Source organism: Mustela putorius, unplaced genomic scaffold (genome assembly GCF_011764305.1).
Source record: "Mustela putorius furo isolate JIRA1106 unplaced genomic scaffold, ASM1176430v1.1 tig00000785_pilon_pilon_pilon, whole genome shotgun sequence".
Lineage (NCBI taxonomy): Eukaryota > Metazoa > Chordata > Mammalia > Carnivora > Mustelidae > Mustela > Mustela putorius.
In genome coordinates, this window is record NW_025421480.1 from 3193542 (window position 1) to 3215533 (window position 21992).

The following is a 21992-nucleotide window of genomic DNA, read 5'->3' on the forward strand; positions in this document are numbered from 1 at the left end:
AATCGTTGTCTTAGTTATCCAAGCGATTACATAATTACTGAGTCTGGCAATGCCTACCACTGGGCTTCCTACAGCAGCAGAAACAAAAGAACTAGAAGCCATGGTCTTTGGCCTTGAGCAACCTGCGATCTAGTTGAGCAGGAAAGAATCCATTAGAAGCAATGAGGGTAACAAATGAAGTGCTCTTCCCACTAAAAATAACTGGTGCAAGTTGGTGTGGGCTGGAGCCCTGGTGGGAGGAAGCCAGGGACGAAGGTGACGGCTGAGAAGGGCTTGGAGAGGATGACCTGTGGGCAGGGAAAGGTGGCATCGGGATGGAGGGCCCTGGGCAACGTTTGGGAAAACTCAAGCGCTCGTTTGCAGGTCAGACTGTGCCCATTCCCACACTCAGGCACATCCCACCTTCTGGGCTTGGTGGCTCATTCTGCTCTTTCTCCGCCCAGGATAAATCAGTGCCCAGATGCCAGCTCCATTTTGGCTGCAACATTTCTTGGTTCTTCCTTTCTTTGTTGGTATGTTTGGAAATTGGACTTGTTCTCTGTCACCAACTAACCCTGGGAGAGGGACTCAAGCAGGCAATGGGGGGGGCTCACCCCATGAACACAGTCCTCAGGAAAGCTCAGAGTCCCTGAAGGCCCAGAGCAGCTTGTGGCTCCCTTCCCGGAGCACAGAACACCACCCGCAGCAAGCTGAGGCATCATGAGACCCCCAGCCCAGCTCCTGGACCTGCCCAGGCCGGCATCTCACACCACGAGCCGCCCCCAGTCTCCCAAAACCAGGTGGCCATGAGGTCTTTTCGGCGGGGCCCCCAGGAAGCTGGTCCTCAGCAAACACCTGGCTGTGAAGAAGGCAGGGCAGAAGGAGAAAAAGAAATCCCAGGCCGGTCCTCGTAGGTGTGTTTTAAACACGGCGAGGCGATGAGATGACACATTGGCGTGAATAAATGTGGGGGCATGAAGCGTGGATCGGGACGTGGAAGTCTGGCTCCCTCGGGGGTCTCTCTGACAAAAGCGAGGGAGCTTGTGCGCGTCGGCCCACATGTGGTCCCTCTGATTGCCCAGAGAGGTCTGGGCCGCCCTCCCTCAGAGAGCAGTCGGGGGTGGGGGGGAGCAGTTGCAGGTGCAGAATCTTCCAGATCCAAACAGCCCAGAGAGCAGGGGTCCCCAAAGCACGGCGCGCACGAGAACGTGGGGGAGCAGGTTACAGCCCTGACCCCCACACCCATGCCCAGGGGCTCTTAATTCAGGGGCTTGGGGTGATCCTGACACGGCCCCAGACCCAACTGGGGAGCGCGGGTGAGGACGTGGCAGCAAGCCAAGAGGGGCCGAGAAACCCGTCTTTGCCCAGGAACTAGCTCGACTGACTTCGGTCTTCCTAAGTCAAAACTCTGCATCTGTGTTTCCCTAAAGACCTCGTCGTCGTGCGACGGGGCAGCTCGGGTCAGAGGCAGAACACGCCGCCGTCGGGAACCGCGTGGCCCCGGCCTCGCCCGCGCGCCTCCTCTCCTCGCTGCAGCCGGGGCGGGACAGCCACGCCGGACCCGGGCAGCCCCGCGAGCCCCCTCCGAGCTCCGCCGCGGGGCCCGGCCCGTCGCAGCTGCCGCGGGGGGTGCGGGGCGCCAGGAAAGCCCGGAAACTGATGCCGGTGGGGCTCCATGGGAGAGTCGCCGTCGCCGCCCAGAGTGGCAGCTTGACGACATGCGGAGTCCCCGTGGGAGAGCAGAGACCCCCGCGCTTCCTCCCTGCTCCGAGGCGCGTGGGGGGGGGGGCGGCCCCGACGGGCGGCGGCGTCTCGCGCCTGCAGGTCGGGCACCAGCGCGGACCCGTGTGGGCATTCGCCGGGGTAACCCGGGCCAGGCCTTGCCCCGACGGCCGACCCCACCCCAGGCCGACCCCCGCCTCGCAGGGGAGCCCCCCGGAGCGCTCTCCGACGCCTGGGAACCAGCCCCGCACCCCGCCCCCGCCGCGCCGAGAGCTCCCGCGCAGGGGGCTGGGGCGGCGCGGCCCGGGGGACGGGACCGCAATGGGGGCGGGCGCCGCAGTGCGAGCAGCGGAGACGGGAGATCACGGGCGATAACCCCGGCCCTGGATGGCAGCTCGACAGGAAACCTCGAGGAGGAGCCGGGGCGGGCAGGAGGGGCGGGGCCGCTGCTCGCGGTAACCGCACGGCTGGGGGGGGCGGGGAGCCCGGCCGCGTGCGGAGGAAGCGCCCCGCGCCCCTTCCCGCGTCCCGGGCTTTCTCTCCCTCTAGCCCAAGGCTGTTATTTAGGAATTGGGTTGGGGACTTCGGGGCTGGGGTCTAGCGCGCGCCCGGCTTCGGGGGTGCCTGGAGCGCAGAGGCCGAGCGCGCCCGGGGGGCCTCGGCCGCGGGTGGGGACAGCGAGTGCGAGCGCGGCCGCCTCCGAGAAGCCGCCGGAGCCCCTCGTTCTCTTCTTCCGCTTTCCGCGAGGGGCTCCGCCGCCGCGGGACACTGGCCACCCCCGGGAGGGCCAGGCTCGCCTCTGAAATCCCAGGGGGCTGTCAACTCCGTCCCCGGAGGTCTCTGTGTCTCGTTTAGAATCCAAGTCGCATTTCCTCCGACCCCGACCTCCGGGAAGCTTGGCGCAGTGGGAAGCTGCCCCCGGCCGCCTCCTGCGCTTGCGGCTGGCCTGCCGCAGTGTCCCGCAGAGCGGGAGGCGCAGGGTCCCCCACAGAGCGGGACAAGGGGTAGCCCGGGTTTCAGGAAGCCCCCTGGCTGAAGGGGGCCTCAGGGAAGCAGGTTTCTGCTCCGGGTGCAGCGGGAGCCCTGGGGTCGTGCCTTCGGGGGCCTGGGGCCTGCAGAACAGCTCCGGGGGACTGGTGCGGCTGCAGGTACAGGCCGCGCCCCAGCCCCAGGCCGCGACCCCAGCCCCCCGCTCCCTTCCACCTCGCGCCTTACTTCGGTTGCCCAGCCCGCTCGGCCCGCTCTGGTTGTCCAGAAACCCTCTCGGCCTCCTGCATGGCCCGCTCCCCGAAGGAGGGCCGCGTGCTCTGGCCAGAGATGTGTTCGTCTCCCTTGAGGGTCAGACCGGACCGGTGCTCCGGTGGGTGATGGGGCAGGGAGGGCGGGACTTGGCCTCTCATGCCTGCTTCTCCAGGGAATAACAGCACCAGTAATAATCGGGCTGTCTGCCAGCAGTGATTGTTTTCGTGCTCATACAGCAATGGAACTGTATCCCCCCAACACCATTATAGTGACAATTTCTATATATTGGAGATATTTCCAACCCTCAGTAAGTCATCACCAGAAATGCACTGAGCTACGGCCTAGTTGAGGGTGCTTTGCTGGATAGAAGGGCCCCTGTGCCTCCAGTCTGTCCCACCCTAGAACTGTCCACACACGCTCAGTGTGACTGAAGTGTTCACGTCATTCATGGAAATTAAGTTAACTTCTCCCGACCTCCCGCTTTCCCGGCTCCTCTTGAATTGAGTGGGAGAACATTTTTTGTGTATGTAGCCATCCAGCTGTGGATGTCAGTATCAATAGTGATATAGACGTACATAAATAAACATTTCTATTGTGGTAAAGTATACAAAAATATAATTTTGCCATTTTTAGTCATTTTTAGGTGTGCAATTCAGTGGCATAAAGTTGTTGTGCAATCATGTTTACCACTCTCCATTTCTAGAATTTTTTCACCATCCCAAACAAAAACTCTAACCAGATAGGCATTTCCATATTATTATACATACACAGCCTATATATCTTTTCCTTTTCATATATAAATATTATGCATACCATTCTAGAGCTGGCTTTTGTCACCTAATTATCTTGGAGAGCTTTCCATAGCTGCAGATACAGAACTGTCTGTTGTATTTTTAGTTTCTTAAGCTGCTACATATCAATACACCAGCATTTACTAATTAGGTGCCCAGCTGGTGGATGTTTATGTTGTTTCCTTTTTTCTTTTTTTGCTTCCACAGATAATTATGTAATAAACATCTGTGCATGTATGTGTGTGTGTGTGTTTATGCACATGTACCATGAAGATTTAATCTGCAGAATAAATTAAAGTCTCAGAGAAATGGCAAAATTGGGCCGCCTGGGTGGCTCAGTCGGTCAAATGTCTGCCTTCAGCTCAGGTCATGATCCCTCAGTCCTGGGGTTGAGTTCCACATCATATTCCCTTGCTCAGCAGGGAGTTCGCGTCTCCCTCTCCCGCTCCCTCTGCGTATGCTTATGCGCACTCTCTCTCTGTCAAGTAAATAAAATCTTTTTTAAAAAAATAAAGAAAAAAGAAATGGTAAAATCGTGCGTGGAATTTTGACATGAAGGAGTTTAATAGAGTAGATTTAAGTAATGCTAATGTTCAAGGGCGTGATGTGGGGGCTGTGTGCTGTGTGGGGAAGAACACAGGCTTGGCAAGACCTGGTCTGTCATCCAGGCTCTGCTGCATAAGCGCCTCAGGACCTCCCTGACCTTCCGTGTCTTTATCTGTAAAGTGGAACAAAGAAGATTGGCCCAGATCAACCAGTCACGTTGGCTCAGGACCCACCCGAGGTCATCATTTTAACCCAATTATCTCTGTGAAGGCCTCTCTGGAAATACAGTCACATCCTGTGGCACTAAGTGTTAGGACTTCAACATCTGCATTTGGGGGGTGGGGACACAATTCAGCCCATCACAAAGGGCTCGGTGATGAATATGTGTTCCTGAATGATAAAAGAGCACAAGGATGAAGGGATTTGCATCGTTCGGTAGAAATCAACCACTTACTGTGCAAACCAGAGCTCCGCTTGTGGGGCAAGGGCAGGAAGAGATGAAGATTATAATATTCAGGTGAATGCGAACAGACTATAGATGGTCGCTCTAGGGCAGTCCGCATCCTGGTGGCAGAGCCTGGATTTTAGGCCTGTCCTACAAGCCTGCCTGGGTAAAGGCAACCATGAACCAGATTTAGTCCAATTGGCTAATTTTTTCTTTTAAATTTTATTCACATTCTTGAAATTACGAAAACAATGTGCATTTGTTATAAACATGGAAAACCCTGCAGTTGCTCCCCATCTCATTCAGAGTAAAGTCCACTGGCCAAGAGAGTCCTAACTAATGCCGCAACCTTCTTACCCTCTGACCGCATCTTCTAGCACGCTCCCTCTTTCATGCCACCCTGGCCATGTCTACTTCCTTACTGTTCAGAGACACCAGATCTACCACAGGACCTTTGCACTGTCTCTTCCTCTGCCAAAGGGGGTGCTTCCTTCACATATTCTTACAACTGAGGCCTTCTGATTCTGTGAACAGGGGTCCCTCTCTCTGTCCTTTTGTACTTTCAGGAGTGAGTAACCAGCGGGGAGGCTGAGGGTCTTTTTATATAAGATTTCAACAGTTTTGTTTTTCCTTCTCTAAAGACTGTCTGTTTATATCTTGCTGATTTTTCTCTTGGATGAGTTGTCTTAACTTTCGTTTTTCGAAATTTTGTTGATTGAATTCTAAACCCGTAGAAAGCTTTAGGAATGAAGCTGTTCATCACAGAGTCCTTTACAGTGGTGAAAAAGTGAAAACAAACCACCTCCAATGCAGAAATAGTAAGTAACTACTGGAGGAATTGTTGTGCAACCATTAAAAAGGCAATTCAGTAGACCTGTGAAGTAGCAGGAAACATGAAAAATAGATATGTGAAATAACATGAAAATATAATGTTAAATTATAATACTAACAGGAAAAAATTTTCAGGGAAAACGTTTTTGCGTAGAATAATTATCATGTATAAATAATGAACACCTTGGAAGGTAATCTGCCATCCAGGGAAGAGTGGTTGTGTTTAAATTAAGGGTGATTCTGATTATCTTGTACTTTCCTGCACTTTCATAATGAGTTGATTTACTTGAAAATGAAAAGTGATTGTAGATAAATTTTAAAAACTATTGCACGAATCATAACAAATGTAATGAAAGTCATAAGTAATACAAACAGGGAAATATTCTTCCAGAATCCCCTTACTTCTAAGAAATCAAACTCCCTCCCCCCCCCCCCCCCCCCCCCCCCCCCCCCCCGTGCCTTGGAATCCCTTGCCTGTGGGGTTATAAAATCTGTAGGTAGTGAGGAGCGGACATTCACTTCACAATGAAATCCAGCGTCTGAGGGGCAGGGGGCTTGCGGGGACTGTGCCAAAGTCAAGCGAGTAGCAAGAAGCTATGTGGTACCAATATGTTACGCAAACTCATTCTGCAGATCAAGGCTGGCTCCGGGCTGGTCAGCCTCTAAGGCACCGGCCCACACCGCCGCACATCTAGCGGCCGCCTTCTGCCCCTGTTAACGCTGAAGGCCTCGCGGTGTCCGGCTGCCTCAAAGAAAGAAAGCCAAGTGTGGGGTCAGAAACACGCCTGCTAATGGGGTGGGGTGTGAGTCTCAGAGAAGGTACGAGTCCGTCCACAGCCTTGAAGGGAACCCGTCTCCCTGGCCCTGAGGACCAGGAAGGGCCCAAGGTCAGTACGTGGTCCAAATGGTGGGCGAGATGGTATCTGGACTACAGCTCTAGACAGGCCTGAGCTCAACCCCAGACCTCGACCTTCGGCATGTCGTGAACCCCTCTGAGCCTCGTTGTAAAGTCACCGTTACTGTCAGGACTGAGTGAGAAAGCTCCCAGCTGCTTCAACCAGTGGTGGTCGTCACTGCTCAGGGTGTCTATCTTTCCTACAGCGGTGAAAGTTAGTTGCTCCATGAATGGGAGCAAACCCCTCGCAGGGGAGGTCTGGCTGCCTCTGGGGCTGTGGTCAATGAGCTGGGCACCACCCCCAGCACAGGCACCCCCAGACTGCTGCCACAGCCTTCCTGAACACACATGACTTCCTGTTTTCTAAATTCTCAGCCTGCAATGTCATCTCCAGCCGGGTCGGGCCCTGGGAGTGAGGCTAGGCTGCAGCAGGGCCTGGGGCTCAAGGTTCAGGCTGCAGGAGGCTGGGTCAGGCGGCTCGGAACCCGGCTGATCTTACCTGCACTGTGGTCTTTATGAGGAATATTGGTGCCACAAGTGCCTTTGTACTGAGAGCTTACCCGGTGAGGTAGCTGTGACATGATTCCGTTAGTGACACAGATGCGCCAGAGCCAAGACTTGTGCTCAAGCCCTCTACCTTCGAAGGACTGGTTTTTGCTGTGGTGCCCAAGTGTTTCCTGTTGAGGGGGAGACCAGCTGGACACGGGTGAGATTTCAAAGGCTGCCTTATAGGAGCGGGACAGTCTGTGCTCTTTGGGCTTCTGAAAGCAGAGCTAGGACCAAAGCTGTTTTTGAACAACTCTGAAAATGTGAGCTCTCCACCAGTGACCGCTGCGTGGTGAGCGCCCTGTCACCCAGGGTGTTCAAGCAGAGGCTGAGGGTATCAGAGGAGAAATGCCTACAGAAGGTGGGAGGCCTCCTGGAGAACTTGAATTCCAGAAGCGCCAGGATAAAGTGGAAAGACAAGGAAGGGAATTCACGTCAGACGCACGTGGGAACTTTACTGCTTCATCTTCCTTGTCCGCAGGATAGAGTCGGTAGTAATTCTGCCCATGCGCTAAAGAGCTGTTCTGAGGATTCAATCAGAATCCAATCAGAATTCAATCAGAACATGAGGGCAAGTCTACACTGAGTGCAGGTGAGAGTTACGTGGTTATCCTTTCCCGAGGCCAGGAGAGCTCAGAAACGACCCCCTGTCTTGAGCTTCCGAGCACTTCATAGATCTTTGTTTGATTTTATCCTCATACACTTGAAAGGCGGGTGTCTTCATGGTGAGCAGGGGAGCCGAGCAGGTCTGTCCCCCGCCGTGGCAGGAGTGAGAGGTAGGGAGGCCTGGTCCACTCCTGCGGCTGCTTGGCCCTACAAGGCCTCTGTGGTAGCGGAGAAGACCCCCGAGACCGTGGCTCAGCGCCCCTTATCTCCGTGCACCTGCATTACTACCCGGCAGGTCAGTCTTCCCAGCCCTCTGGCAGGTGCGGGAACTGAAGTTCAGAGAGGTCAGGAAAGCAGCCCCCCAACACAGAGCCAGGAGGAGGCCGATTCAGCACTGGAATCTTCGTCTTTCTGGCTCCAAGGCCTATGATCTTTCCTCTTCTCACGTGGCCTCGTGGGGAGGGGAAATAAGCAAGTGAAACCAAAATGTATCACTTGTGCTTTCCAGGGCTTGCTGGGGCGAGGGCACCAGACACGAAACGCCCCTAAGCTGCTGGGACCACCTGCGAAAACCTGGCAAACAGTGAGGTGTGTGAGTTCAGGGCTAGGTGAGAAGTCTGGGTCCTGCACGCACAGGTGAGGCCCTCGCCCCGCCCCACCCCCAGGCAGAGAGGCAGGAAAAGTCCCAGGAACCCCACCCAGCTCTGAGGAAGTTTCTTTTCTCCTCCGGTCTCGGTTATACCCGAGTGGCGTAGGCCCCATAAGAGAGCCCTGGCGACATTCTGCATCTCACAGAATCGAGCTCCATCGGGCACAGGAAGCAATTTTAAAAGTACAGATCGGCGGCCGCCTGGGTGGCTCAGTTGCTTAGGCCACTGTCTGGGCTCGGGTCATGATCCCTGAGTCCTGGAACCGTGTCCCGCATGGGGCTCCCAGCTCCACAGGGGTCTGCTTCTCCCTCTGACCTTCTCCCCTCTCATGCTCTCTCTCAAATAAATAAAATCTTTTAAAAAATATACAAATTGGGGTTCAAGTGCGAGGGACCCTTACCAGTTGGAAGAGGAGCTGGCAGTCCCTCTGCTCCCAAACGGGGTCGGGGGGGGGGTGGTGAGAAGAGGAAGTTGGCAGGGGGCGGCCAGCAGGAGTGTGTGCTCTCAGCTTCTCGTGGCCAAGCCAGGCGGACTGAGACCTGCTTTTCCTGTTCTCAGAAGCTCATGGTCCGACTGGGACACAATACAATTCAAACATAGCTCATCCAAAGAAATGAGACTCTGTAAGGGCAAGTGCCTCCTCCAGGCTGCCCTCTGCCCCCCCCCACCCCCCCGCAATATTCCTGTGAATGGTCAGTGCCAGGAAACTTCCTGAACTGGCAGCTTTTGTAGAGACAACAGGGTGTAGAGAGCCGGCTGGGCTCGCGCTCACTAATGAGACTCATAACGTTTTTAGATGCCGTGGGCTGTGGGTACAGAGACTCTGTGATCCCTCTCCGTTGCCATGGAGTCTCCTCTGGGCGTCTCACGTAGCCTGTTCCAGGTACCGTGGGGCAGGCGGACTCCGGCTTATTGGGCTTCAAGTAAAAAACATTGTGGCACGACGGGTGGGGGTCTTCAGAGCAGGAAGGTGCTCCCTGAGCTTCCATGAAGCAGGGTGGGGTGGGGGGGTCGTCGGGGGGTGGGCAGCATCTGGGGCTAGGTGGGGACTGGAGGCCAGAGCCCAGGGTACATCGTGCACTCACTGCACGTGGCCACGGGAAGACTGTGCGTGTCAGGGCGGGAGCCTGAGACAACACCAGGTCATCGAGGCGCTTGTCCGGGACGTGGTTTCCGTCGCACTGGGCATGAGCAGGAGCTGGGACTCTAAGGAAGGCTGTTCATGCAGGATCCTGAGCCTGAGGCCCGCCCCCGCCCCCCACTAGGACCATGTGCTGGGGAGGGAGGCCCTCCCTCTACTGAGACCCCTCACCCTGCCCCCCTTCCCCAAGACTGTCCTGGCCGTGGGGACCTGGGGTGGCATAAAGGTTTTCCCTCCAGGTGAGATCAGCAGGTTTCATATCCTACCAGCAGGATATGAAGAGCCCTGTGAAGAGAAGGAAAACTCTGCAGATGGTGACTGACAACGTCCCACATGCTGGCCGCCCACCACAGTCCTGTGCATGCATCCCAGGGTCAGCTCTGTTGGAGGGGAGGGACGAGCGTCGGGCTTCCCACTTCAGCGGGGCCCTGGCGGTGCTGAGCTACACCGTGTTGGTGATGGGGATTGTCGTAAGCATCTGGGCAGTAACCTCCTGGCCGTGAACAAGGTCAGGCTCCGGGCCAGGCTCCCCCTCTCGCCCCCACCTCCCCCAGCGTTCTAATCCTGTGTCCAGTACTGGGACTACGTGAGTGAGCAAGGCGGTCTCTTCCAAGGCTTTGGCTTGTTTTTCTGCCAGGTGTCCTCGTGCTTGTGTTTTGCCCAGAATACCTAGAATCCCCTAAAACCTCACTGCCCGCCATCAGCCTGGCACCCAGGCAGCCTGATCATCTGGGAGCTTGCCTAACTAACACCTAGATGTGCTCCCCACGTCTGCAGCCCACCTGGACTTCAGTTTCCACATTTGCCGTATGTCTGTCCAGGCGCAAGGGTCTGGCGTGCGGGTCCCCCGTTAGGCCTGGAAAATAGGGTCTCCTTATTTTCCAGATTTGCTGAGTGTGTCTTGGGCAGGGGGCCAGAGAATGGCCTGTGGAGGTCCGGGTTCGATGGAAAAAAGGCTCAGGGGGTCAGATCGTACCCCAGCTCTCCTGCTTTGCAAATAGGGCTTGTCGCCTTCCCCCTGGTGGCCATCACGTCTGGGCCTGCGCTGGGAGGCTATTGTTAGGCTGTCTTTGCTCTCGTCAACACAACTCTGATAGGAAGGCAGCATTTGCTAAATGGGAAATCATGTGACTGCTCAGAATACCTCCCCCTCATCAAATGCCCCCCAGTTTAACGGTGAGGGCAGGATCTGGTTAGCCGTGCGGCTTCGAACACCCAGAAGTTACACACATCAGCGTCTCTCGTCCTACCTAGTTGAAAAGGTCTTTATGAAATTTGACCCTTTCTTGCTAAAAAAAAAAAAAAAAGAAAGAAAGAAAGAAAAAGAAAAACGTGTTGGTGGTGATTTGGGGTTGGGGGGACAATTAGGGTGACAACAACAGCTGACCTGGAGCCCTCGTGACGCATGGGGTTGGGCGCCTGCAGTCCTCCCTATCGCCTAGTGAGGCACAGTGTTAGCTCCATCTTCCAGATGAGGGAGCTGAGCTTAAGGAAGTCGAGGAGCGCACAGTTGGGAATTTCACAGAAAACACAGCATATAAGGACTGAGGCCTTCATTTCATTCTCCACGCCGGTCTGTGAGACGTGACTTTCTTGTAGGGTATGTGTGTGCGAGGCTGCACCTATGTGATGCTGCCCCTTCCCAAATCTCAACCCTGGAGACCCCCTGGCCGAGGCTCCAGCCAAGAACTAGTCAATGAGAAGCAGGGGGAGATGGGGGCGGGCAGCCACGATGGAGAGTCTGAGCAAGACCCTCAGTCCGTTTCTGGGCCCTTGCTCAGACCCTGGTTTCTCCTGGGTGCTGTGGGCCTGGGGCAGAGGCCAGGAATCGTGAGAGAAAACAATCGTAGCTGTAGAGAAAAGCAGCCACCACCCCCCAGGTGAAATACTCACCTTCCTTCGCGACCGGATGTCATGAGGATTGGAGAAGGTGTGCGAGGGGCTCAGGGAAGGGGCAAACAGCTCTCTGCCCTGGCGATGAGGGTGCAGGGAAGAAGCTGGAACCAGGGAGCCAGTGTCTCTGCCTCATGCCTTTGAGGGGGCGTCCTAGAAAACTCTCTGCTGTTTGAGGGAAGCCCCTCAACCCAGTGGAAGCTATGGCCTTAGCCCCACGAAGGCAGGGACTCAGAAGACCTTACCCACCTCTTGGACATCACTGTTCTTCTGGAAGAAATGGACAAAAAACATCTACCAATATATTTTTTTATTTTATTTTCACCACACCCTTAAGGTAGATCTGATTACCAACCATTTTACAGATGAAGAAACGGAGGCCCAGAGAGGTGAGGTGACTTGTCCAAGACCACACAGCTACTTGGCGGCAAGGGAGGGGCTAGAATCCAGCTCCAGGGCTCCTTCTCTTCCAGCATTCCCTGGCACTGAGCAGGTGCCCAAGAAGTAGTTAATCAGTTACCGCATTGAATCAGGTCCTGGGTCCCTGTGGAACTTCCGTGTGACCACTGCCTTCCGCAGGCCCATGGCTCCCAGCACAAGCATAGCTGGCTTGGGTGGATGGCGGATCCCTACCCCAGGAAATATGTTGCGGTTAATATCCTCTCCTCCGCCAAACCACACACAGCCGACTTGTCATGGGCCATAAAATCATGTTGCTCTTTAAAGAGAAAGAAAGAAAACCTGTCCCTGTTACTTATCTCTGGGGGAGGTAACCAGTCTCCTCCCGCACCGCGCTGGCTCTGCACAACATGAAGAAATATTTCTTCTCATTTGTTCTAAATTTACTGTCCAGTAATTTTTCTGTCCTCATTTTATGTGACAGGCAGCTGAGTGATTTTCTCCCAGCCTTTTTTCTGAATCTCAACCACCCCAATAAATTGCTGCTGACACCTCTTCTCCATTCCTAAAAGAAAAAAAATCACCCCAGCGTCGGTGGCCTTTCTCGGGGCAGGGGTGGGGGGTGGTGGTGGCCTGCCTCCCAGGGGGTTTGGACCCTTACCTGTGGTCAGTGGGGGTCCTGTGGCTCTGCCTCAGGGCCCCAGGGCAGGCCAACTTTGCATCTTTGCTGAAAACCCAGGAAATCTAATGAAGGGCTCCCAGGCACCCTGTGCTCAAAGCTCAGCCACTGGTCTCCAGCCCTCCAGCCCGGACAGCCTAGGAGGAGGGGAAGCTCGGAATCTGGGAGTTATGCGTGTGGGGTGCTTTGGGAGGGTTGGAATCAGCTATTGAATCTCCAGGGGCGAAGGTGGGGGGATAAGTCTCACCACTGAGCGAAGGGGGCCAGCTAGCAATGGGAGCTGGGAGAGGAGGGAGCTCGAAGTGGGTGGGAAAGTCCTGGGGAGCTCAAAGTGCAGCAGAAGAGGCGGTGTGGGGGAGGCATGGGGCAGCTGGGCCTAGGCTGGTGGCCGGAAGCTTACAAAGAGATCAGCCACCAGGGCCCCGAGAGGTCCTGAATCAGGGTGGGAGTAAAAGGTTTGAGATTGGGATTCAGGGGCGTTGGAGGTGGATCCCGGGGGCAGCCTGGGATCACCTGCTCCCATAGGGCAGGTGGGGGGGGGGAGTAGATGCCCAAAGGCTGCTCCTGGAGAAGGGTGGGCGGAGCGGGGCCCAGGGCAGGAAAGTGATGCGAGTCCCTGCCAGAGTCCTGGGCTCAGCCTCTGGCTTGCTGCTGGCTAGGGGGAGTCCTCTGTGTTTCTATGCGGGGCTGTTGGGAGGATCTGGTAAGTTATTCCATTAGAGGGGTGTCTGGCACATAGTAAACACTGAAGAAACGTTAGTTCTCACCCTTTTTAGTGGAAGAGGCCACTGATAGAGGGTGAATACTTTGCCCTGAGTCAACCCACGGACGCGCGGCCTCCACTCCCACAGCCGCGGCGGAGGGCTGCAGGTGGCCACCAGGGGGCACCCTGGCCTTGGGAGACGCCGCCACTGCGCCCCCCCCCCCCCCCCCCCCCCCCCCCCCCCCCCGCTCGCTCGGCGGAGGCCGGTGCTAGGACGGTTTGCAGGCTGAGCTGCTGAGCTGCGGCACACATCCCCAGCAGGAAGGACAATCTAAAGTCCACGCCTTCTCACTCGCAGTGCCCTGAGCTTTCAAACAAACACGCTCCGATTTAACCAGAACATTTACCATACGGCCTTCCCTGCTCCCTTTGTACAGTAATGCCAGCACCTGCTAGATGTGCACTGCCGGTTTGACAAGGGTTAATATGGCTGTGAGGACTCGGGGTTCATCTGCAAACTGGGCTGGAGCAAGCTAGATGGAGTTCTGAGCTACATTTTGTAGGATGCGTCAGACTTTACCAGATGGCAGGGTTGCAGGGACAGAGAGGGAGAGAATATGTAGAGGGAACAGGGCATGCAAAGGCACAGAGGCAGAGTCTGGAAGAGCAAAGTGTGTCCCAGGGATTTTAAGTGCAGGAGGGGAGGGAAGGGGCAGGGACAGATGAAGCTGAGCCCAAGGGGCTGAGACCAGTAAGCAGGGAGACTGCCAGGTTCGGGCGGGGAGAGGCTCCCCAAATACACCTTTGTCTATGGCTCACGAGACCCCTTGGGACCCAGCCCCACACCCCCACCGCCCTGAGCGGGAGACCCTGCTCAGCGCCTGGCACTGAGGAAACTGCGAGTCAAGGGGGGAGAGTTAACCCAAATTCTCACAGTCCTAATTACTGATATTATTCAAACATCAAGTCCTGTTCTCTGCCTGCGAGTGGGCCTTAGGGAGCTACATACCCTAATTCAGGTGGGGTCATTCATCCAGACATGGGCATTTTATCAGGGCATGGTTCATGGGGGAGGTCGCACACAGCTGGGCTCCAGTGGGCCCAAGGCACCATCCTGTGTGCACTGGGCAGCTTCACCTTCCACCTAGTTTCTGTTTCTTTCCAGTCTTCCCAGGACCTGAGGCCCCACCAAGCATCACGTCTGGCTGTTAGCGGAGGCTGGGTTTTCCCCAGAGCTGGTCCAAGGGTACGGGAGGAAAGTTGTGGTTAGAAGGGGTAGAGAATGGATCTAGTTGCCCCACTTGCCAGGATTTCCTGGCCTAGTCAGTCCTGGGGCCACCTTGAGATGGTGGGCATGTGTGCTGTCACCCTGGGCCTGGCTGATCAGTCTTATCTCTTGGCACAGGGGCACAGAGCTTCGGCCTGCTGGACCCCAAACTGTGCTACCTGCTGGATGGAATCCTCCTCATCTATGGTGTCATTATCACTGCCCTGTTCCTGAGAGCAAAGGTGGGTACCATGGGCCTTGGGGAGAAGGCGTGGGCTCCCCTGCTTGGTGCATGTTCAGAAGGGCCTTAGTGTTGGCAAGTCTCAAGCACGGTTAGGGCCTGGAGCTTGGTGTCCATGGCAAAGCAGGGAGCAGCCAAGGTTGCAGTTTGGGTGGTGGGGGAAGGGGGCGGGGTGGTGTCTGCCACAGCCCTGCAGTGGCGTGGGGGGCGAGTGGGAAGCTGGGCGTCCTCCTGAGGAGCCATACAGATGAGCAAACATCAGAGCATCCCAGGGCAGGGCTACTGCTAGCAGGAAAAGGGCTTATGTCTCAGACAACCGAGAGCCGGAGGTGGGGCACCCATGTGTGTTCCCAGGCTCTGCTGACCCACCGCTGATGGAGGTGGAAGCAACCTGTCCCTCGGGGTCCCTGTGAGTGCATGTGAGGGGGGCCCAGAGCATGGGTTTTCAGCTGGTGCCTACAGAGCCTGGATTTCTTGAAAGGGCTGGACTGGTGTGCCGCGGTGCCCGCCGCGGGTGGGACGTAACTCAGTCCCTGCGACCACTTGGGTCCTCGCGCCTACTGCCCTTTAGGACGGCAGACTTCGGCAAGTCTTCATTTGTAGAAGAGTCTTACCTACTCATTTTCTTTTTAAAATTGTGAGCGGGGGGGGGGGGTGGTGGTGGTGGTGGTGGTGGTGGTGGTGGTGGTGGTGGTGGTGGTGGTGGGGAGGCGCCTAGGGCGCCTGGGTGGCTCAGTGGGTTGAGCCGCTGACTTCAGCTCAGGTCATGGTCTCAGGGTCCTGGGATCGAGCCCCGCATCGGGCTCTCTGCTCGGCAGGGAGCCTGCTTCCCTCTCTCTCTCTCTGCCGGCCTCTCTGCCTGCTTGTGATCTCTGTCTGTCAAGTAAATAAAATCTTAAAAAACCAAAATAAAAGTGTGAGCACAGCTGTCCTAGAAGGCCTTTCGGGGGGCTTCCAGGGCTGTGCCCCCGTAGGATCTTGCCGTTTTCTCTCCCTCGGGGGGCGGGAACAGCGCCGAGGGCGAGGCTCAAGGACACTAAGCTGGAGCGACGCGGCGATGCACGAGGTCGCGAGAGGAGTGGGGGCCCCGTGCAGCCACCGCCCACCTTGGAGTCGCCCGTGGCGGGGGGGAACGGGGGGCAGCACCGCGCAGCAACCAGGCAGGGAGCGGGGCTCTAACCCGGCCACCCTCTCTCCCAGTTCCAGTTCTGCGGGAGAGCGGCCGCCCCCGAGGCCCCGCAGGGCCCCAACCAGCTCTACAACGTAAGTCCGCCTTGTCCCACCCCCCGGGTTTTCTAGTCCGCCCGCGGCGCAGGAACCGTCGGGGCCACGCGGGGGCTGCGAGCCTGCGCGTCCTGCAGCCGATGCGCGGCGCCCGGCTCGGAGCCCCCCAACCCTCCTGTCCGTGGCTGGCGGGGCCCCTGCAGGCGGGGAGGGGGTCAGTCGGCCTCCAGGGTAGCGGGGAGCAGATTCCCTCTCCCTGTGCAGTGGACCTGGGTCGGATCCGTTCACACACGCACACGCGCGCACACACACACGCACCACACGCACACGAGCCAGGGTGCTGTATGTTCTCGCAGATGCCCTGTGAGAGGCTGGTCCCCAGCTGGTCCCCAGCTTTCACCCAGACCGCAGTCCCTGCTCCTTTCTGTGAGAGCCGCCACCCAGAGGGGACTCCCCGTCCAGGGGTCCAGTCCTCCTGAGGGTGTCGTTCCTGGCTCTGAGGCTTTCCTGTCTGTTGTAGGAGCTCAATTTAAGAGGAAGAGAGGAGTATGAGGTTTTGGACAAGAGACGAGGCCTGGACCCTGAGATGGGAGGAAAACAGGTAGGGTATTCCTCTGTCTGCCTGTGAGTGTGAGTGAGTGTGAGTGTGCCAGCGGGCGTGCTGAGGACAGACAGGAGAGGCCTCCACTCTATCAGCACAGTCCGTCCTAACACCCTAGGGGCCTGGGGCCCCAGGACAGCCAGAGCCCCAGCTGCTTCCACCCCCTCCTCTTCCTTCCCGGGACTCCATTCGGCATCACGATGGACCTCCCACACGGGAACATGGCACTTGGCCCTTGCAACCAAGCACCACCCACCTCCCCTTAACCTGCTTGGCCACCCTGAGATGCAGGCCCCCAAAAGGACAGATCTGGTGGAGAGGTCCATGCAGGAAGGGCCCAAGGCCGTTGGACATGGAATTCTGGGCTCCCTTGGAGCAAGGTCCGGCTCCAGGCTCCTAGTGGCTCTGTTCTCTTGCCTGTGAACTCTGCACCCTGGGGGGAGGGGAGGCTGGATGAGGCCAGGGCAGGGTCCTCTTATAAACAGGGTTCAGGGGGGCCTGGGCAGCTCAGGCAGTTAAGCATCTGACTTTGGTTCAGGTCATGATCTCGGGGTCCTGGGATGGAGCCCGTAGTTGGGGTCCCCAGTAAGTGGGGAGTCTGCTCCTCCCTCTCCCTCCCCCTCTGCCCTTCCCCCACTCATGTTCTCTCCACCTCTCTCAATTAAATAAATAAAACCTTAAAAAAAAAAAAGCAGGGTTCAGCCCCAAAGCCCAGGCTGCCCAGGTTTTAGGACACTGCTGCTGACAGTGCCCCGTGGCCCTTGATGTTTCTGGCCACTCCTGTCCCCCCAGCCCCGCCCTGTGCCGGGCATGTTGTTGCTAGAGCCAACAGGCGGGGAGGAGACACTGGCAGTTTCCTTGGTCCCTGCCGTCCAGCCTCAGCTCGCCTCTCCTCTTTTTACTTAGATGAGGAGGGGTGAAGGGGGAGTTGGGGGTCACTAGGGCTTGCTGGGCAGTGACTGGCCCTGCTCTAATTGAGGGTACTTGGCACCTTTTGTTTGAAGCCAGTTGTGACATGTTTGGCACTGTGTCTGCAAGGGGACACGAGAAACCCCCGAGGCCAACCCTGAACAAGACTGGGCTGAGGAGGCCCTCAGGGCTAGGGGGTGGTGGTGGTGGTGGTGGTTGTGAAGCCAGTGTGCCCAGGAGCACGTGCGTGTGTGCTAAGAAGTAGGAGCCTCAGTAGAGCTGTGAGGGTAGGGGTGGCGGGGGCAGGGCTGTAGGAGGGAGCAGGGCCGGGGACGGGGGGCAGGCAGGGGTGGCCCAGGGTACAAGGAGGTGGCAGGAAGGGGGCTACTACTGTCCTGGCCTGGAGCCCCATCTCTCCACCCCTAACCTGCCCCTCATCTTTCCCAGCAGAGGAAGAGGAATCCTCAGGAAGTCGTGTACAATGTGAGTACAGGTGGACGTTGGAGGGAGGCTCTGGGTGGAGGCACTGCTCCCTGCCCTGTGTCTTTGTCTCACTTGACCTTCACCTTCCTGTGCCACGGGACTCACCTGCTTGCTGCCTGCAGGGACTGGATGTTCAAAGGGCACCCCCTTCCTTTGCCTTCTCCCCTCCCATACCTGGATCTGCTGGTGGTGGTGCTGGGGGGCAGCAAGGTCGGGCTGGGCAAGAAGCGGGGGGGGGGGCAAGCCCCTCGGAGGGGCTTCTGCTCCCAGAGGCCAGAGTCTGTTCCTGAGTGTCACCTCTTGTTGGAAGGTCAGCTCGCCACCTGGGTGTGGATCTGATTGTGGTTTTCAGGCTGTTGATCTGGGGCTGCCCTGAAGGGGACAGTTGCAGGTAACCTCCTGGGAGGAGAGGCACCTCTTTGTCCTTCCTGCATATGGGGGAGGCACGGCCCATGGCCTTGGACATATAAAGAGACACGTAGCTCAAATAGATGGTGCTGGCGACTCCAGGTGAGCCCTTACACTGTCCCCGTTCACGTGCTTCGGCTAGAACTCCACATTTCATCTTCAAATCTAGGTTGAGCTTCTCAGTTCAGTGCAAAAGGGCTGGCCGCTCAGAGAATGTCCCAAAGGGGGTGCCTGGTGGCTCAGATGGTTAAGTGTCTGCCTTCCGCTTGGGTCGTGATGCCAGGGCCCGGGGGTCCCGGGACTCAGTTCCACGTCGGGCTCCCTGCTCAGCGGGGAGCCTGATTCTCCCACTGCCTGCTGAGAAGAATGTTCCCAAAGGTGAGGAGCTGGCTGTGGCCAGAGAGGCTTGTGAGAATAAGGACCGGAGCTTTGACTGTGGGAGCTCCCTGCCAGGTAGGAAGCTGAGAGGCTTCCTCTTGTGCAGAAGCCCACTGTTTTCTGCACTAGTTAGTAAATTCAGTGTCCCACGCCCTCTGCTTTTTCCAGGCGCTGCAGAAAGACAAGATGGCGGAGGCCTACAGTGAGATTGGGATAAAAGGCGAGGTGAGTGCTGATTCCCAAGGTTTGGCTCAGGGTGGAGAGGCCCCCAGGGAGGGAGGGAGTCCCTCCTCACCTTCCAGAGGTCCCTGCTGTAGGCCTCCGTCCGAGTATCACCAACAGAATGCCTTGTGGTAGCTGTCAGGAGCAAAGTGTAACCCAGCTCTTCCCCACTCAACAGCACCTAAAGGCAGTGGGGGAAGGTGATGTTCTTTCAGGAACCAAGTCTAGATCCCAAGGCGCACTAAGCTTGTAAAGAGCAAGGCGAATCTGTCACCATCAGTAATCACCAAGTGCTTACTGTGTGCCACGCTGGGTTCAGAACTTAGGACTCTGGGACTCAGGGCAAAATGAAAACGCAGGGCCCCTTATTTCTAAAAGATTAAGAATTTCTGAATGATGAGAGCGGAGTGCTGACCCCTCCCGAGTAGGTGCTGCGTAGGTCACGTGTCCCCAAAGCAGGTCTGGTCAGTGCTTTACCAGGTAGGTGGTCTCACGTGATCCCCACAATAACCCAGTGAGAAATGTGTGCCCTGCAAGGCACGGGAGGTGAAACGACTTGCCCGAGGTCGCTTAGCTAGTAACTAGGGGAGCCCAGCTGTGAGGGGACTCTGCAGCCAGAGCTGTTCCCATTGCGTAGTTGTCACTCCCAGTGAGCACTGAAGCGTAGCCAGGAACTCTGTGAGTGGCAGGGACGCCCATTTATTCCAAGCGTCAGGCAACATGGCCAGCTCCCATGCAGCCCGGATTCTAGGACTCTGATGTCTCTGAGCACGTGAGTGGGGACCAGCAAACCTGGGCCCCATTGAAGCCAGTCCTCACCTTACCTGCCGAGTGAGGTCTGACCAGTCGCCTGACCCTTCTCCCCCCTGCCTACGAAACAGTCAGTCACCTCTGACTCTCTGGGGGCCCTGAGAGTTGGGGCCTGAGTAGGAGGCTGCTGATGATTGACTGTCTGCTCATTTGGTTCCTTCTCACAGAACCAGCGTCGGAGAGGGAAGGGGCATGATGGCCTTTACCAGGTAAGCTGCCTCTGGTCTGTGCCGCGGGCACCCCCTTCCTGCCTGGTGCTGTCTAATCAGGGGCAAGTCTAGACTCCCCTCTTTCGTTTGTTTGGTGACACCCAGCTCTTGCCATCAGCTGGCCAGGGCAAAAACCACAGGTCCCAATTCACGTCTCAGTGCCACATCTGCCCGGAAGGCCCTGGGGCATGGCTGAGATTCAGCCATCCAAGCATATGACTTGGTTCCAACTAGGAGACCATGGGAGGCACCGGCCACAGAAAAGCAGCAGCTGCCCAGAGGGCCGATGTAGGCAGAAGACACCTGCCTCTTCCCCCACTGCTCTGGGCCCTTGAAAGAAGCCTTGCTCTGCCTTGTATCCTCAGACCTAATAAGATGGGTGGGAAAACTGAAGGGGGAAAAAAATAAAGAGAAATAATAACCTTAAAAAGAAGATGTTACAGTCGGGTGCCTGGTTTATGTAAATCAGTGTGAAAAATTATGCAAACCAAGGATACCCAGCCTACTTCTCTAAAATATAATCCCCATCAGGTTCTTATTTGGCTACTTCTGGCTCCCCTGGGCTCTTCAGAGCTTGCTCGAGTGACTCCAACGTGTCAGACCACCCAGCTTGCCTGAGTTTAGAATGATGTCAAAGGGCCCTCAGAATCTTCCTGAGTGTGGCAGCTTTGATCTGTCTTCTGGACCAGGGAGAGCTGTTCCAGTGAGATTGGGACCAGCTTGCCTGCCCCCCCCCCCGCCCCCGACAAATAACATAAATGTAGTAGGGTGACATGGGAAGGAGGCTGGGGGGAGAGGGCTGAGGTCAGGGGGCCACTCTCTCCCCGTGACAAGTCCTGGCTTCCTGGAGGCCCAGGTATGAGGGACAGCAAACTCTCTGGAGCAAACTTGACTCCAGCTCAGAGTTCAGGGATGGGGGTGCTCCCCTTCCTCTTGGGTCCAACAGAAAGTTCTTCTAGGCCCAAGCACAGGGCAGAGAGTGCGTCTCTCCTGCAGCCCTCTGGGAGGCACGAGGGGCTCCTTCTCCTCGTTGACCTCTAGGTAGGTTTGTGCCCATGCGGAACTCCTGACCCATTTTTCTTTTCTGATTTGCTTTCACCAGGGGCTTAGCACGGCCACCAAGGACACCTATGACGCCCTCCACATGCAGAGCCTGCCTCCTCGCTAACGGCACTAACCACAAGCCAGACCCGTGGACGCCCAGATTGTTAAGGACACAGGATAAAGCATTTATAACCCAGTTCACGCCCAGTTCACCTCCAAAGTATTCCCTCTTAAGAACTGGATGCTTTGCATTGTTAACATTTGGACATATCCAAATCAGAAACCATCATCCCTGGACTCCGGAGGGCAGTGTGCTCCTGCCCATCCTTAGGAGTCCGTTGTGAGGGCGGCACGTTTTGGGGGTTTCTGCGGGGGCGTGACTTCCGGTGCATTGGACACCGGGGACGGCCCCTCTCCGGGAGGCCCCGGGCTCCTCCTCACGGCCGTGTTCTGTCCATGTATTGTCAAGTCCCCAGAGAAACCCCAAATGTTAGCACATATCCCAGTAGCCTTTATTGTTCCCTCGGGATTGGAGTGGCTTTGCTCCTGCTGTAAATTTGGCTTCTGTCGTCAACCTGTGCCTTCATTTCAAGGTCATTTGTCACTGGGGCAAAGGGGCTGTTGTGTCTCCCCGTGAAAGGCCTGGGCGCAGGGGGAGAGGACGGGTGGGGGGCGCGCGTTCGAGCTGGCTGAGGCAGGGGAGCGGGGCAGCGGCGACGGAGGCTCGGCGAGAGCAGGGTGGGCTGCGGGGCAGAGAGGACAGGCCCCCCTCAATCAAGCGTCATCCCTCTTTATCGAAACAGCATTTGTGGGCCGCGCACTCGGGGCCGGACGACGATGAAGAAGCCCCGCACGCCCTCACGGAGCTCTCAGCCTCCCGCGGGGGCCGTGAGCTGTGAACGGCCGGCCTCAAGGCACATGGTCTGTGCCACTGCGGAGTGCGAAGGGCGGGGCGAGGGAAGGGGGTGCGCACACCCCTCCCAGGCACCCGTTCCCTTCCCGGCGTCCCTGTGAAGGCTCCACAGGCGGCACAGCGCCCCGCACCCCTGCAGACACCGGAAGGCTGCCGCAGGCGGGAGTCGCCTCGGCCGGCTTCCGGGGTCGCCTGCGCCGCGTGCTGGGATCGCC

The 21992-nt window shown here is 57.0% G+C and overlaps 1 protein-coding gene across 2 annotated transcripts in view; it reads left to right on the forward strand.

Annotated features, from left to right (window-relative positions):
• CD247 (CD247 molecule) overlaps positions 1 to 21438 on the forward strand; it is a 67265-nt gene extending 45827 nt beyond the window's left edge. Inside the window, exons 2-8 of one of the 2 annotated variants that reach the window (XM_013058406.2) lie at positions 14474 to 14577; positions 15777 to 15839; positions 16321 to 16401; positions 17761 to 17793; positions 18748 to 18804; positions 19779 to 19820; positions 20923 to 21438. In XM_013058406.2, coding sequence (XP_012913860.1) covers positions 14474 to 14577; positions 15777 to 15839; positions 16321 to 16401; positions 17761 to 17793; positions 18748 to 18804; positions 19779 to 19820; positions 20923 to 20988 — 446 coding nt within the window. In that variant the 3' untranslated portion in view covers positions 20989 to 21438. Of the gene's footprint in view, positions 1 to 14473; positions 14578 to 15776; positions 15840 to 16320; positions 16402 to 17757; positions 17794 to 18747; positions 18805 to 19778; positions 19821 to 20922 lie in introns of both variants that reach the window. The other variant, XM_004756716.3, reaches the window with a different exon arrangement.
• The last annotated feature ends 554 nt before the right edge of the window (positions 21439 to 21992 follow it).